Source organism: Schistocerca americana, chromosome X (genome assembly GCF_021461395.2).
Source record: "Schistocerca americana isolate TAMUIC-IGC-003095 chromosome X, iqSchAmer2.1, whole genome shotgun sequence".
Lineage (NCBI taxonomy): Eukaryota > Metazoa > Arthropoda > Insecta > Orthoptera > Acrididae > Schistocerca > Schistocerca americana.
In genome coordinates, this window is record NC_060130.1 from 268,770,275 (window position 1) to 268,787,278 (window position 17,004).

Below are 17,004 nucleotides of genomic sequence, written 5' to 3' on the forward strand. Positions count from 1 at the left end.
ACCTTCCAGCCACATAGATTTTAAGACAGGGTTTTTGCTTGTGAAATTTTAGTTCTCAAGTGCATTTGACTTCTTACTGCTTAGATGTGCAGGCAAAATTCCTTGTTGAGAAAAAGAGGGAAGCAATTCCAGAACAATTAAATGTACAGCGAAGACAAGAAGGCACAAATAATGTTTATTATTGACAGCAAGAAAAGATTGCAAATAAATTAACAGGTATAGAATGTTAAACTCTTACTGCACACAATGATGTCCAAACAGCTGCAGACTGCTTACTCACTGACATAGCTGGTGATTGGGAAGATGTACCATTTCCATACTTATAAGCCATGTGCCAAGAAACTAAAATCATTTCGTGAATTCCATGAAACAAAATACAAGAGACTCCAGGTCCTAGCAAAACCACAGAGTTCCCTCTCTCACTACACAATAAAAACAATGTTTTGCACGTTTGAACATCTTACTTCCTGTCTCTTGATAAGTACCCTCTTGCCCAACAATATTCTTCAAAAATTTGCACCCACATAAACATCCAGTTACTTTCCAGACAGCTAGGTACCTTCAACAGCATTCTGCACATTGAAAAGTGAGTAACTAACAGAAGTTACAACTGAAATGTTTTTAACATCTGTATAAACCATTAGTTACATGATGTGGAAAGTGAGGGGGCCGTGACATAGGTTCAGTTCAACGGTATTGCTATGTATTTCTGTATCATCATTGTGCAGGTCTGTGATTGGCATAAATGATTTTTGGAACCTCTTATGTCAATGGAGTTGATCATTCTAACTTAAACCATTAGCTGGTCAAATGTACACTAATTCTCCATTTTTGGAAAGTATACTGCATTAAATTTCACAGTGGAGGAAGAAAAACCAATGAATGTTACTGCAATGAACATATTATCTAGGGCATAACAGAAACTAAGCTGATATGTAGGGCATATCAGAAGCTAAGCTGAGTTTCTTCTAACAAGACCAGGTTACAGCAAATGTGTAAATAGTTTTTTTTAAATAGTCACAATACCACATGATGGGCAGACTAGGGGAAAAAGCCTTAAGTTATAAACCATGAAATCTCTCACAAATCTAGTAACTAATGTTGTTAACCTTATTTATGTATATTAACATTATCTGTCAAGGAATGACAATAAGTTTCTAGAGAAAATAAATACAACTCAAGAGTAATGGCCATGTGCCAATGACTACTTCATCAAACTAAGATAGCTCAAAACATGTAACATTTGTACTGAAATTTAAGTTTATGTGGAATAATGCAATCAATCTCCTTTTTTGTCCAAATAAATTAATAGAATATCTGCAACTGAAATTCCAGTCATGTTCCACATTTTTTTTATTTCCTCTGGATTTTTTTTGTGATTCAGAAAACATCCTGATTTTATTTTAAAATAATATCATGATCTCAAGTCATGTACATTGTCAGAAAAAGTACAAATTCATGCTTCCGTCTTGCCACAGATATATAAATTAACAGATATTTAAGTTAACAAGAAAAAACACAGATGGATAAGAGAAGTTCTACATTTTTGTTGATTTCAACTATCACTTAGAATAACATGATATGTACTGAACACACATTTAATAAAAAGCTGCATACTTATTTTATGACAGATGAACAAAGCAGAAGTGGCCTTACAACTTGTATAGAAAGGAAGAAATGAAATGATAGTAAATGGTGTATACCTCTGATTTTTGGTTTCGTGGTGATCTCATTCCCCTTTGCACAAAATTAGAAAGTAATTCACTCCTATCCCTGAACTCTTTACTAGATCATTCATAAGAGATTCAGTTTTATTTAATACTGTTCATTAATTGTTAAGAAGGAACTCCCATAAATTTTGCTCATCGGCGTTTCTTCTTCTCCTGTTTTCGTGGTCGATGGTGAATATGTGGCCTCCGTGGAGTTGCCTGTGGAGTGCTGTGCTCAGAGCCTTCATCATCACTCATTTCTAAATCCTGCAACATATTTGCAAAAAGAAAATATACATATAGTATATACCACACAACACATGCATGGAAATGCCTAATGTAAGAACAGACTTTCAAAAGTACAAATAAGTTTGCTGGAAAACAAAGAAAAAAGCTAAAGCTTTCTTGTAGAATCAGTAAATGAAAAGAATTCTGGTGGCAAATAAAAAGGTACGAAATTTGCCAACTATTTGCATGATTACTTAGGAACTTCATCAAACTAAATTAATTCTTATAAATACAAAATATCTGGTCCTGTCTCTTCAAACCTGTCTCTGTAGACATGGTTGCCAAAGGAAGCCAGTACAGTGGTGCTCAAGCTGGAGGTAACAGGTGCCAAATCTTATAGGCAGAATAAATATTCATCACCAAGACTTGGGCAGAAATGAGAAGAGAGGCTGTGGTGTAAAGTTCCAAGTGGACAGAACTCTTATCTATAGTCCAACTTAAAGCTCAAATTCATTTACAGGGTAGCATGTGATACCATGATCCATCAATCACACAAGGACATGAAGTAACACTACCATTTAGCACTATTTCCAAGTAGGAAGCTATGTGGCAGCACTGGATTTTATCTGCTCCTTTCCGTACTGATAATTAACAATACAATGCACAGCGCATATATGAACCTTGATTCCAGCCAGAATGTGTGCACCCCCCCCCCCCCCTCTCTCTCTCTCTCTCTCTCTCTCTCTCTCTCTCTCTCTCTCTCTCTCAGCCCCCTTTACAACAGGTGGGAAAACAGCAATAGTAAATCACCTTCTCACGGACCTCCACTGTAATAGTGATGCAAGATAAAACCAATGCTTCCAAAGCTCACTGTCCTAGTATAATAGCAACTAGTCCTTGGCCAGTCAGAAATAAATTTATTTTTTCACAATATCCCCTTTCTATCAATGATCGTGTTCAGCATTTCTAAAATATAAGTAGATTCCATCTTTAAAGGAAAATTGTGGAGGACCTTCAAAAATACATATCAACATCTGCCATGAACAGTTCATTGCACTCAGAATATACTTTATCCACAAACTTTTTTCATATATGAGAACAGTTTATCAGAGGTCAATAATCCAACAATTCATACTTCAAATCCCTCAGTTTCACCACTGCCATTGCCTGTCACTGCCTTTGTGTGGAGGCACAGTTTTCTGAAGAAAGATAACATTTCTTTTACAATCGAAATCATGTCTCAAAAATTTATTCATTTGCTGTAGGGAAGTTCTGGTAGACTGTAAATACTTTTGGAATGAAGGAGACCACTCGCCAAAAGGCAGAAGTACACACACCTGAGACCTCCACATGATGTCAGCTGAACGAACAGTTAAAGTGCGGCATTTTGTTGGAAAGTGGACTAAGTTGTGGTTGGGGTTGTGTGAGGTGGGGTGGCGAGAGACAGGCAGAAGCAGGCATTCATCCAGGTGGATAGCTGCTTGGTAGTAAAAAAAAAAGCTGAACAGTGTTCGTAGCACAGTTGGTACATGACTGATTTCACTGGTGATCCGGCCTCTGATGGGAAAGGACAAGCCTGTGACAGGAAGTATTGATTAGGCAGGTTATGCATCTTTGTCAACCACAGGGATACCATCCCTGTGGCAAAGCGTTGGGAGTGGAAGTGGCACAGAGACGGACCAGGATGTTGTGTAGGTTGGGTGGGTGACTGAGCACCACTTTAAGAGGGATGGGAAAGATCTTTGGTATGATGCTCCTCATTTCAGGGCATGATGAGAGAAAGTACTGAGGATTGGCATGGTCCAGTTGTTCCAGTCTAAGGTGATATTGGGTGACAAAGGGAGGGGGTGTAGCATTCCTCTGTAGCCAGTTCTTGGGGGTGGGGGAGGATTCAGGTTGTGGGAGGATATGGCTTGTGAAATCTGTTTGCAGACAAGTTTGCGAGGCAGTGCCTGTCTGAAGGCCTTCGTGAGACCTTCAGCATAATGGGGAAGGGAGTTCTTGTCACTGCAGATACATGGTCCACAGGTGGCTAGACTGCATGGGATGGATTTTTTGGTGTAGAAAGGATAGCGTCTGTGAAAATGTAGGTTCTGTTGGTGATTAGTGGGTTTAACGTGGACAGAGGTGTGGATGGAGCCACTAGAGAAGTGGAGATCTATGTCCAGGAGGTTGCCAAGGAGGACTGAGGACCAGTTGAACTCGATGGGAGACTGTCACACTCTCGGTTCAAAAGGGAACGTACAAATGACAATAAGCGAAGGTTAGCAGGGATTCAGGGGTCTGTGAAAAGATCTATGCGTGAAGCACGCAGCTACCACCATCATACCTGAACAAAAGAGCTGGCTGAGAACCCAAGGAAATTCTGGTATTATGTAAAATCTCCAAGTGGGTCTAAGGCTTCCATTCAGTCCCTTGTTGACCAGTCTGGTGTGGAAGCTGAAGATAGCAAAATGAAAGACATAGTTTTAAATTTCTTGTTCCAGAATTCATTCAGACAGGAGAATTGTACAAACATACAGTCATTTGATCATCAGACAGACTCCCTTATGGATGACATAGTAATAACCCTCCCTGGCACCAGATCTGGATGGAATCCCAGTTCGATTTTACAAAGAGCACTCTACAGTATTGGCCCATTACCGAGCTTGCATTTACTGTGAATCTCTCACCCAGCACAGTCCCAAGCAACTGGAAAAAGCACACAGGACTCCAGTATATGAGAAGGGTAAAAGAATGGACCCACCAAATTATAGACCAATAACTTCAGTTTGATTATAATAAACTTTCTTTAGACTGAGAAGTTTAGGTGCACCGAATCAGCGTGGTTTTGGAAAGCATTGCTCCTGTGAAACTCAGCTTGTCCTTTTCTCACATGATACACTGTGAACATTGGATGAAGGGCAACAGGCAGAGTCCATATTTCTAGATTTCCAGAAAGCATTTGCCAGCACCCCACTGCAGGCTGTTAACGGAGGTACGAGCATATGGAGTAAGTCCACAGATTTGAGAGTGGCTTGAAGGCTTGTTAAATAATAGAACCCAGTATGTTGTCCTCGACACCGAGTGTTTATCAGAGACAAGGGTATTATCAAGAGTGGCCCAGGGAAGTGTGTGAGGGCTGCTGCAATTCTCTATATACATAAATAATTTGGTGGAGAGAGTGGGCATCAATCTGCAGTTATTTCCTGATGATGCCATGGTGTATGGTAAATTGACTGAGTTTATTGACTGAATTTTAGGAAACACTGGTTCACCTGTAAAGGAGACCGCATGTAGGACACTGGTGTGACCTTTTCTTGAGTACTGCTTGAGTGTTTGGGATCTGTACTGGGTTGGATTGATGGAAGATATCAAAGCAATTCAGAGGAGGGCTGCTAGATTTGTTACTGGTAGGTTCGGACAACATTGAGGTGTTACGGAGATGCTTCAGGAACTCAAATGGAAATCCCTGGGGAGAAGGCAATGTTATTTTTGAGAAACATTATTGAGAAAATTTAGAGAACCGGCATTTGAAGCTGACTGCCGAATTATTCTACTGCTGCCAACATACATTGCGCATAAGGATCATGAAGATAAGATTTGAGAAATTGGGGCTCATATGGAGGCATATAGGCAGTATTTCCCCCCCCCCCCCCCCCCCCCCCCTGCTCTATCTGCAAGGGAACAGGAAAGGAAACGACTGGTAGCGGTTCAGGGTACATTCTGCCACACACTGTGTGGTGGCTTGCTGAGTATCTATGTAGATGTAGAAGCAGATGAGGTGTTGAGGTTATGGAGAAATGAGAATAAGGTATCTTGGCCATGAGTCCAGATCATGAAGATATTGTCAATGAACCTGAACAAGATTAGGGGTTTGGAGAGGCTAAGAAGGTTTCCTGTAGATTGCCATGCAGGTGCCCATGGCTGTGCCACAGATTTGTTTGTACAAATTCCCATAAAAAGAAAAGTAGTTGTTCTTCAGGATATAGTTGGTAAGGTGTATATGGAATGAGGTGGTGGGTTTGTAGTCTGAAGGATATTGAAAGAGGTAGTGTTTGACAGCAGCAGGGCCATGGGCATGAGGGATGTTGGTGAATAGGGAGGTGGCATGAACAATGATGGGTAGAGATCCAGCAAGTAAGGAGGTGAAGATGGTGGAGAGTGACTGAAGTGAATGGTTAGCATCTGAAGTGGGAGGCAAGGTTTCGGGCAGTTGGTTGGAGGTGTTGGTCGAGAAGAACAAAAATTCTCTTAGTGGGAGCACAACAGCGAGCTACAATGGGGCACCCAGGATTTTTGTGTTTGTGGATTCTGGGGAGCATGCAGGAGAAAGATGTGCAGGGTGATGTCGGGGTGAGGATGAAGATGGACTCGGGGAGAGGTTATGGCAAAGGACTTATGTTTTTCATTAGGGATTGGAGGTTATGTTGAACTTCTGGGGTGGGATCACCATGGTAGAGATTGTAGGAGGAGGAGTTAGATAGCTGTCAGATACGTTCTGTCAGGTTGTCACTTGGTGGAGCCTTTGTATGCAAGGAAGATGATCAGGTCAGGTTGTGCATGGCTGTCTTTTGTTCTACTGAACGGTTAGTGTTCTCAGGAAGCAACATGGGGAAGGATGGTCAGGCCCAGCTGGAGATAAGGATTTTCTGGAAGGTGATGGGAGGTTGGTGAGGGGGGAGGGAGGGTCATATTTGGCTGGTGTTATGAACTAGGAGAAGCAAGGTTCAATGTTGGGATTGGGATTGGGTTTGCTGTAGTTGGAGAGGTTGGTGGCAAAAAGTGTTTCACTTGTAGGGATTGGGAGGAGAGTAGGTCTTTGACACATGCAACATGGTTCGACTAGGGTGTGGGGCCGAAGGTTGGGCCTTTGGATAGGACTGAAGCTTCTGTGGGATCAATGTTTCTGGTGGAAAGGTTGACAAAAGTGTATTGAATTTGCTTGAGTTCTGTGTTTATGGAGTGTTGGGAATGAGTTTTGTAGGATGTGGGAAACTGGAAAGGTCAGTTAGGTAGGTTTTAGGCGCTATGATGGGTTGATGAGAGAGTCACCGTGAGTAGGTGACACAAATGCACCACCTTTCTGGATATTGACCTCCACCTCCCTGATGGCTCCATTCACAACATTGTCCACAATAAACGCCCTAACCAACCACCACCAGAACCTGTATTTCGACTGCTGCTATCATTTCTAAAAAAAAAATCCCCCCCCCCCCCCCCCCCATATAGCCTAGCCATCCACGGATGATGTATCTACAGTTACAAGAACTCCCTTGTCAAGTATTTTGAAGGTCTCATGAAGGCCTTCATGGACAGTCACTACCCCCAAACATAATCAATAAATAGATTTCCCATGCCATATCTTCACACAACTGCAATCCTCCCACCACCCTCAAGAATCAACAATAAGAGTGCCTCCTTTATTACCCTGGATTGAAACATATTCTTCATCAGGGCTTTGATTATCTCTCATCATGCCCTGAAATGACAGACATTCTACCCAGGTTCCTTCACACCCCTCCCAAAGTAGTGTTCCATGACCCACGAAACCAACACAAAATTCTAGTCCATTCCTATGTCACCCTCACTCCCAACCCCTTGCCACAGGAATCATGTCTATGTGGTAGACCAATGTGCACGAACACCCAATCCACCCATCCAGCACCTACTACACGAGCACTGTCAGGCTTATCCTATCCCATAATCAGAAGCTGGGCTACCTGTGAAAGCAGCCATGTCATATGCGAACACTGCACAGCTTTTTATGTTGGTATGACAACCAACTAGCAGTCCATCAGGATGAATGGTCACCAGTAAACAGTCACCAGGAACAAAGTCGATCACCCGGTGGCACAACATGCAGCTGAACAAAAAACGTTCAATTTCAATGGCTGCTTCATAACCCGGCCATCTGGATCCTTTCTTCCATGCTCAGTTTTTCTGAACTACGAGATGGGAGTTATCCTTGCAACACATCTGGCCTGAATCTGTGATAACCAACTGTCCCCGTATCCTCTATTCAACTGTTTCCCCTTCCCCCGTCTTGTCACCCCATCCCATTCCACATCCACTTGTTGCCTTCTGTACATGCTGCTCCCACCGGCTTTGACAACTGTGCATCACATGCCTAGGCTGTGTACCTGCCTCCCCTTCCTTCCACATGCCTTGCTGGCAAAGCTTCTGCTCCCTCCGAGCCCCAGCTACTCAACCCCATTCCCACTTCCCAACCCCTCTACCCACCCCACCTGGCACACCACCAATAGAACCTAGTCTACCTGCAGAAATGCAACACTAGCACTGTTGGTCCAGCCAGCACCATGTAGACACAATGCTTGTTACTGTGTGTGTGTGTGCGCATGTGAGCGCGTGTGCATGCGAGCGCGTGTGCGCGTGCCAGAAGAATGCTTTTTGGCCAAGCTTATTTATTTAGCAGTCATTTTGTTGTGCTTGTCTGTGACTCAACATTTCCACTACATGGTGAGTAGCAATTTATACTTTTCATGAGTTTGTCATTTTTCCATTATGGATTTCCAATTTTTATATAAGAATGATGATTAAGGCTGAAAATCATGCTGCAAGTAGTGGGTAAAATCTAAAATTATGAGAACAGGAAGTGAAAACCACATAATAGGGCCAAAAAAATTAGCAGGTGAAATGATGTGAAAATTAGCTCTGTCATAGTCAAAATTGATATAAATAGAGGCACAGTCTCATTTCTTTGGGAATGAGAGGCTGGAATGATTGGGAAGATTCTTCATAGCAATTAATATGTTTTTTCATTACTCTGCCTGGGAAAGGGAGACAAAATTTAAATAAGCCAAAGACTGGATTATTCAGTTCACAAGTTGGAAGAAGGAAGGACATACCACGAGGCTATGACCATACCTCAAATCATTGTGATGTTCATGAATGTCTTATTATGGTGCAAATTCACAGAGTTCAATAAGGAAAAACTGTATTTTAGCATCTGTGAGATTCACTCACATGTGTAAAAAATTAACAGATATCTCTGCACCTTCAAGTGAATCCCCATTTGGATTCATTACAATATCTTTTTTTTAAAATACTGTTGCCACCATATACCAGTGCAAGGCAATTTTTAATTGATGTCATTGCCCTACAAGTTGTTAGAAATCATAACAAAGATCCTTTAGGTGGCAATGGAATACGCATGTGCCAATATCATTAGTTATTTTGATGAACACGATTGTTATAGAATTAGAAGGATTGTAGTAACTCATGCTGTAAGGATTATAACAGTATTAGTGTTCAGATGGCTGCACCATTTTTGAATGACACAAAACATTATTAGCCAACTCAGCATTTTAGAAGAACATGTGTGAAATGAGTGAAAATTCAAATAGAATGAGAAATCTGATATTATAAAACATCCCTGTCAGAGCAGCTAGTGAACACCTTACTCCAGCTGCATCCATCTGCTGTTGCAGATGATCATCTGCACCAAGAATGGCAAGCAATGACAGAAAACATTTGAGCAGTTAATGGCAGAATGACAAAAGTGACAAATAACAGTGGATTCCAACATTATACAAGTATTAGATCACTGTGTTATTCTTAATATGCTCCAATTTAGCATGGCTTCGGCAAGACTAGAGCAACACCACTTCCCTTCTGAAATGAGGGAATAATGTGTGGACATTTGGCACGAACTCAATAGTGACAATTTTAATGAGAAGCCAATGACTTTTCTGAAGAATCATTAAACCTTGGCGCACAAGTGCTGGTTAGAAAGAAAGGTGAGCAGGAAATGGCATTATCCTTTTTACCAAATCCACAAAGTTTTGATCACATTTGCCTGGGGATTTACAATACTCTCTGGGAGCACGGAAGGTACAATTTTTAAGCATTATGCACTTTTAAATATTGGTATCCTAATACATCAAATTCAGCAACAAAATCATTTCCTGTCTACTGTCAAAGAAGCATATAACTTTACGTCCATCATCTGTTAACCATAGTACAGTGCACAGCAGAGAATACATCAAAATCATGTTGGAAAACCTGCTCTTGGATTTTTCAAGCACTCATTTGGTTAAGCGGAATATCCCATGTAATGTGACAATGGGATGGAGGACAGCCTGTGCGTAAGTGCCTTCTTCACCCACAATACCTATCAGAACTGGCCTCCTCATTTGCATGTCTGAAACACTCAAACATGTTTTGTTTTGCTGAAGATTTACTATCTCAATGTAAAAGACATGCGACTATCTGAACCAGTATACAAGGTTTCTTCTGGGGTATGTGTGCCCTAACTGACCAGTTTCATCAAAATCATCAACATGGCAACAGAACACAAGCTGTTTAGTATACACATTTTCATACTACACAATATAATGGGGAAACTGGGGTGAAGGAGACTTGGTGGTATGTCAGTGGCAGGACTAAGTACTGGCTTACTTAACATTAAGATACAAACAATTAGTGGCTGCTGGTGATTTCAATACAGATTTTCTTAAAAATCCCTCTAATAAAAATGTACTGCAGTCAGTAAGAGTATCATTCAATTTAATTGTCACTATACAGTTTCCAACTAGGATAAACACCTGCTTAAAAACAGCTACTGATAATGTAAAAAAATCTAATGAACCAAACTGTACTCAAAACTTGGTATGCACTAGTCTCTAAAATCTTAACATGCAGTTTATTTTACAAGCATTGACACCAATCATTACTTTAAAAATTTACTAAATCTGAGATCAGGAAGGTAGTTAATAAGCCACAGATGGGAGACCTTTAGGAAACTGCAAACAGATGCAAACTGCAGATATATATACAGAGGTGGAGAGGGGGGGGGGGGGGGGGGAGAACCATTTATTAATAACATCCCTTCTTATTCAAAGACAGTTCCCCCCTAAAAGTAGTTCAGATAAAACCACAATAAGAGTATCAAAGTCAGAAAAAGCTCTGATGTTACAACATTAGTTCATTACAAGATATACTGCAGAATGCTAAAGAAAGTATTCCACACACCCAAGTAGATGCGTCATAAGCAAGGACAGCCCCATCAACCAACAAAATACAGATAATATGGAATATACTGAAGGAGGAAACTGGTAGAGCTAGAGATGACAAAGTAGTTAGCTTTAAGACAAGATGATACTTTAGAAACAGACATCAGTCTTGTCTAAGTTTCTTCAACATACACTTTATATGGGTAGCTGATAAGATGGGACTGTCAGGTTCAGTAAATGCTGTTCTGAAATACCCAAAGCAGACCTGGTTTTGTACAGGTAACAAATTTTACACTACATTCTCTGATGCAATGACTATCAGATACCTTTAAAATCAAAACACTGTTATTAGTTACAATAACACGTGAATAATTTTATTAAAAAAACTGTTGTTCTGAGCTTAATAACATCTTACTTCTACTCAATCACTTTGATCAGCATTCTAAAAAAAATTAAAAAGTTCACATACAGGTCATTTCAGAAGGAACGGTAAATATTTCAGGATATGGTAGTATACATTAAAGAAATTTTTATTGGTTACAGAGAGAGGTTTTTATTTTATAAATATGTCCTGTTCATTATTAATGGTCTGACATATTTACAATTTCTACAAGCTGCAGAGCACGAAATGTGCAAGACACTTTCATTTTGTGTGTTGGTAATCCATCTGTATGGGTTTATTTATTTACTGTCAGTTTCGGCCAATTTTACTGCACTGTTTAACATACTGCACACATTTACAAACACTGACTATGGTGATATGTTCTTTGTATATGGGTATTGTAATGGAGATGGTGCTGCTTGTATAGAATATGGTGGATCTTTTCCTGACCTAAGAGGACCACATTCAAGAGTGTTTACTAACATTTTCACTAAAATTCATGAAGCTGATGCAGTGCTCAGCAGTTGTATTCTATCGTATAAACCAACAACCTTCAGACAAATACTTTCAGAAAATACATCTCAACATTTTAATTTATATTTGACACCAACAAATGTTTCTTCTTCAGAAAAACTTCTCTTGCTACTGCCAGTCTGCACCACTTTATATCTTCTCTACTTCAGCCATCATCACTTATTTTGCTGCTCAAATAACAAAACTGATCTGCTACTTCTAGTGTCTCAGTTCCTAATTTAATTCCTCCAGCATCAACAGATTTACTCTCTACTATAGTCCATTACCCTTTTTTTCTACTTTAGTAAATGTGAGGCAAAGCAAAAAGGGACCTCTTATTGGAGAAGTACAATTTTCAGTACAAGCAAAACCATTTGATAATGTCTAAAATATCGATTTTCATTTTTTTGTGTGTACTATAATAATTTTCCTCATTCTGTACACGCTTGTATAAATTTGAAAGTTTTTTCACTCTAATCTGAGTTAATAATATTGTTGAAGGTATTGATGTTGGTCTTCTGTTTGTTTTGTTTTGTTTTGTTTTAGGATGCAAAAACAACTAAGGTCAGAACTATAGAACACTAAGACAAAAAAAGGAGTTAAAAGCAACTACATATTATGCCCAACCCATGGAAGGCAAGATAGCTAAAAACTGAGACTTCCTCTTCGAGGAAGGTTCATAAAATATGCCAGAGTGACAACGGAGGACCTGTACTTAAGATTAAATGTCCTTCGCCATATTGCTAGGAAGAATAAAAAGTAAAATGCGGTCGACAGCCCACACTGAAAGGCAGATAACTCAGATGGCGAACACGAATTACAAAGTAAGTGATTAAAAAAGGGCATTCAGTCAGCAAATGGCGAACTGTCAAAGGCTGATGACAATCAGCACAAAGTGGTTGGAGATAACCACTAAACAGATAGCAATGGATGAAATAACAGTGCCCAATATGCAGCCCAGCTAAAATGATCTCATGTTGAGGGAGCTGTGAGGAGGGTGGCCAAGGCACTGAGAGAGGCTTAATTCCCCAGAGCTTGTTCCCATGAGGGGGAAGACCAGTGGTGATGCCAAAGGGACACCACACACAGAGATAATCGGAAGGAATGGAAGAACTAGCAGGCCAAGGTAGGAGGATTGCAGCCTTGGCAACAGTGTCAGCAGCTTCATTTCCCATCAGACCAATGTCACCAGGGACCCACACAAACATCACAGTGGCACCATCAAGAGTGAGTAAGTGAAAGCTTTCTTTAACCTGTTGCACTAAGGGATGGACTGTATACCTCACACAGAGGCTCTGAAGGGCACTGACAGAGTCAGAGCAAATGACAATTGAAAAGCCTGTATCGCCAGATGTACTGTGTGGCCTGATACGTGATTAAGAGCTCCGCTGTAAATACTAAGCAGTGTTCTGGAAGCTGATACCGAAAATGGTCAGTGCCAATGATGAATGCACGTCCAACATCACGGCCAGTCTAAGAGCCATCAGTATATACAAAGGTACTGTTGTGAAGTTCTGTGCAAAGGTTGAGAAACTTACAGCAATAGAGTGAGTCTGGAGTGTCCTTAGGAAGCGAATCAAGTCTCAGGCGATCAGGGATCGCTGCATGAAGCCAAGGTGGTGAAAGATCCACAACCAATGGGAAAGTAGCAAGTAGCATGAATTTAAGCTGCTGGAGCAATAGCCGAAAGCAAACTCCAGGAGGTAACAGGAGAGGGATGCGTCCCATACTGGAGGTCATGGGAGTCATCAAAGGAGGCGGCATAGGGTGGGTTGCTTGGCATACTGAGTAGAACATTACATCGGTACGACAGAGATAGTTTGGCAGCTTCTGCATACATAATCTCAACCGGGCTAGTGTAAAAGGCACCACTGGCCGAACGGATACCACGATGGTGGACTGTATTTAGACAGTGTAAGATGCGCAGATGCACAACAAAACACCCATAGTCTAGTTTCAAACACACAAGGGACCAGTACAAATGGAGGAGGGTAGTTCGATCCATTCCCCAGGAAGTACCACTGAGGAAACACAGGACACTGATGGACTGAGTACAGCGGGCGGCCAGGTAAGACACTTGGGAGGACCAAGAAAGTTTCCTATTGAGCGTGAGCCCCAGGAATTTCACAATTTCAATGAACGGAAGAGCAACAGGCCCAAGATGTGAAGACAGTGGAAGAAACCCACTGCACCACCAGAAATCTGTACAAACGGTTTTGTCAGTGGAAAATTGAAAGCCATTGTTGACGCTCCACGAGTAATGATCGAGATATCATTGAAGACGCCGCTCAAGGAGACAAGTCCAATAGCAATAGATCGCAAAATCGTCAATGAAAAGGGAGTTGGATATGTCAGGTAAACCTTTTTCTGGATAAAGGTGTCCAACAAGACAGTTAAAAATTCCTAAAGGAAAGGAGGAGGTGGCCTCAGAAACGCCACACGTGGAGAGTACAGAGGATACTAGTCCTCCAGCAGGTGGTGTAGGCTTTCTCAGAATCAAAAAACACAGCCACAATCTGGTATTTCCACATAAAACCATTCATTACATGGGAGGACAAAGTGATGAGATAGTCAACTGCAGAATGGTGTGCTAGAAATCTACACTATGCAGTGGTTAGTAGATTGCGAGACTTGAGCCACCATAGCAGCCTGGCATTAATCATATGTTCCATCACATTGCAAACACAACTGGTGAGAGAAATGGGGTGGTAGATAGAAGGAAGCAGTTTTCCCTTACTGGGCTTAGGTATGGATATGACAGTGGCTTCACACCAGTGTCTGGGAAATGTGCCGTCTGCCCAGATGCAACTGTACATATGAAGGAGAAAGTGCTTGCCCGCAAGAGAAAGGTGTTGCAATATCTGAATGTGAATATCGTCCGAGCCTTGGGCGGAAGATTGGAAGGAAGTGAGAGCATGATCTAGTTTCCGCATAGTAAAGGTGGCATTGTAACATTCACGATTCTGAGAGGAGAAGGGTATCACCTGAGCCGCCTCCACTTGTTTCCGATGGAGGAAGGCAGGGTAATAGAGGGTGAAGCTCGAAATCTCCGCATAATAGTGGCTCAAGGTGTTGAAGACAGCAATACGGTCCAATATGACATCATCTGCTATGGTCAGGCTGGAAAATGGAGAATGGACGTTGGTCCCAGAGAGCCGTTTGAGGCTGGCCTACACAACAGAAGAGGAAGTGCAACTGTTCAAAGAACTAATAAATGAAATCCAGCTAGCTTTTTTGCTATCCCAAAGAATGCGATGACATTGTCCATGCAACTGTTTATAACAAATGCAGTCCACCATCACAAGACGACAGTTAAAAACACGGAAAGCATGTCTTTGTGCATGAACTGCGTTGCTGCACACCTCAGTCCACCAAGGGCCTTGGAAATGCAAGTGATGGAACATTGTGCAGCATTAAGGATAATGTTTGCAAGGTATTCTACGTGGTCATCACAACTGGTGAAATGTTGTTCATTGAAGGTCGCCAGAGGGGAGTAAAGCCTCCAGGATGAGTAGCATGACTCCCCCATGAGATGGAATGCCGTCCTCAGAGGGAAGGTCAAAATGGATCAGAAAGACATGCGAGAAGTCAAAGCAGTTGTAAGGACGCAATTTTGTTTCCTAGAGGCAGAGAACAAGTGGGTCCTTCAATTCCAAGAGCAGCCATTGGATGTAATGCCGCGAACCTTCCACTGGAGTACAGTCATGACAAGGAAAGGGGAGGAGGGAAAAAATGAAGGGGTGTCACCTCAGCAGCTGCCAAATGTCAGCCTTCGAAGACTGTGCTACAAGGCACAGAGGCCGAAGGATCCAGCTCCATGAGATCTACAGAGATGTTGGCATTCTCTCTCCATCAATCTGTAGATATGAGAGCAGAAAAATGGTTGGCCCGTTGACACAGCTGTTGGCTGGGTAACGGTATAACACAGCGACACTGTTCAAGAGGATCTCCGAGTCAGTGAAGGAGAAGACCGTTTGCCTTTGTTTGATTTCTTGGAGCCTTTGTGGTTGGTAGATGAAGATTCAGATGTTTGTTGCCTGGAGGAAAGTAAAAGTCTTTGCAAGAGTATTCTTTCCATCCTGTCTGACATGCTGGTTGTGTAGCAGATAATTTCACAGTGAGAGGCGATAATTTGGTGGCGTGTTGCACAGCTGGTGGAGAAGGAGAAGGGGATGCTACCATGACACTGGGCGATTTTACAGCCGCGGTGCTGAATTTGAGGTCGCGAGCGTGCATGGCCATGTCCTTTGTGAAGCGAGATGTAGCAAAACTGGTTCTGTAAGTGCCAGATGGTAAAATGCAGTGCTTGTGACTAACCAACAACTTGTGAGTGACAGGGTAGGGCACTTTTTCTTTCCCCCAGATCTGGATGGACCACTCATCAAGATGCACAGGACATTCTCTAGAGGAGGATGCACGGTTGCCATTTCAATTTATATAACAGGAAGATGGAGGAAGCCCTTGAGCATTTCTACCACAAGTAACACATTTGGCTGGGTTTCGACAAGAGATTCGAGTGTGGTTGTAGCAGTGACATTGGTAGCAGCACATTGGGTTCACCATTTACAGCCAGACTGTGATGACTTCATAGCTTGCTTTGATCTTCGATGGAAGCACTACTCTATCGAACATGAGAAAAAAAGAGTGCATGTGGGTACTCACAGGGTGCATCAACCTTTTTCATCACCCAATGGACTGCAGTGACACCCTGATCAGAGAGGCAGGTTTGTATTTCTCCCTTGGTTAGACCATCGAGCAGCCTAGTGTAAATAACATCATGAAAGATTTCAGCATTCAATGGGCCACGACATGAACAGGATAGCCGCAGAGGACTGAAGCTGCAAGCAGTTGTTGTGCTTGAGAATCACGATCAGCTTCCAAAAGCAAAGTACCATTGCATAAACGATAGCAAGATTTCACAAGGCCGGCAACTGCAGCAACACCCTTCTGAATACTAAACTGATTAACCGTAGCAAAGGACTGACCATCTTCTGTACGTGAAACCATGAGGTGCGGCTGGGAGGGGCTTTGAATTGTTAGCCTCATTCCATTTACATTTGTCAGTCTCCTGAAAACGGACCTCTTGTCATAATTGGAAAGTAACATTGGCTCAACAAGGGGACCCTTTTTCAAAATCTCACAGATGTGTATGCAATGCTTCACAAAATAGCATTTTCTAGTTTTTAGAGGTATTTTAAGCAGCTCAGAGTAGTTTTGT

The 17,004-nt window shown here is 41.8% G+C and overlaps 1 protein-coding gene across 1 annotated transcript in view; it reads right to left on the reverse strand.

Annotated features, from left to right (window-relative positions):
• Window positions 1-1,329: 1,329 nt before the first annotated feature.
• The window catches only part of LOC124555394 (protein anon-73B1), a 33,040-nt gene continuing 17,365 nt past the window's right edge, over window positions 1,330-17,004 (reverse strand). The window contains exon 2 of the mRNA XM_047129290.1: window positions 1,330-1,976. Within this exon, the coding sequence (XP_046985246.1) occupies window positions 1,863-1,976 (114 nt within the window). The 3' untranslated portion in view covers window positions 1,330-1,862. The remainder of the gene's footprint in view (window positions 1,977-17,004) is intronic.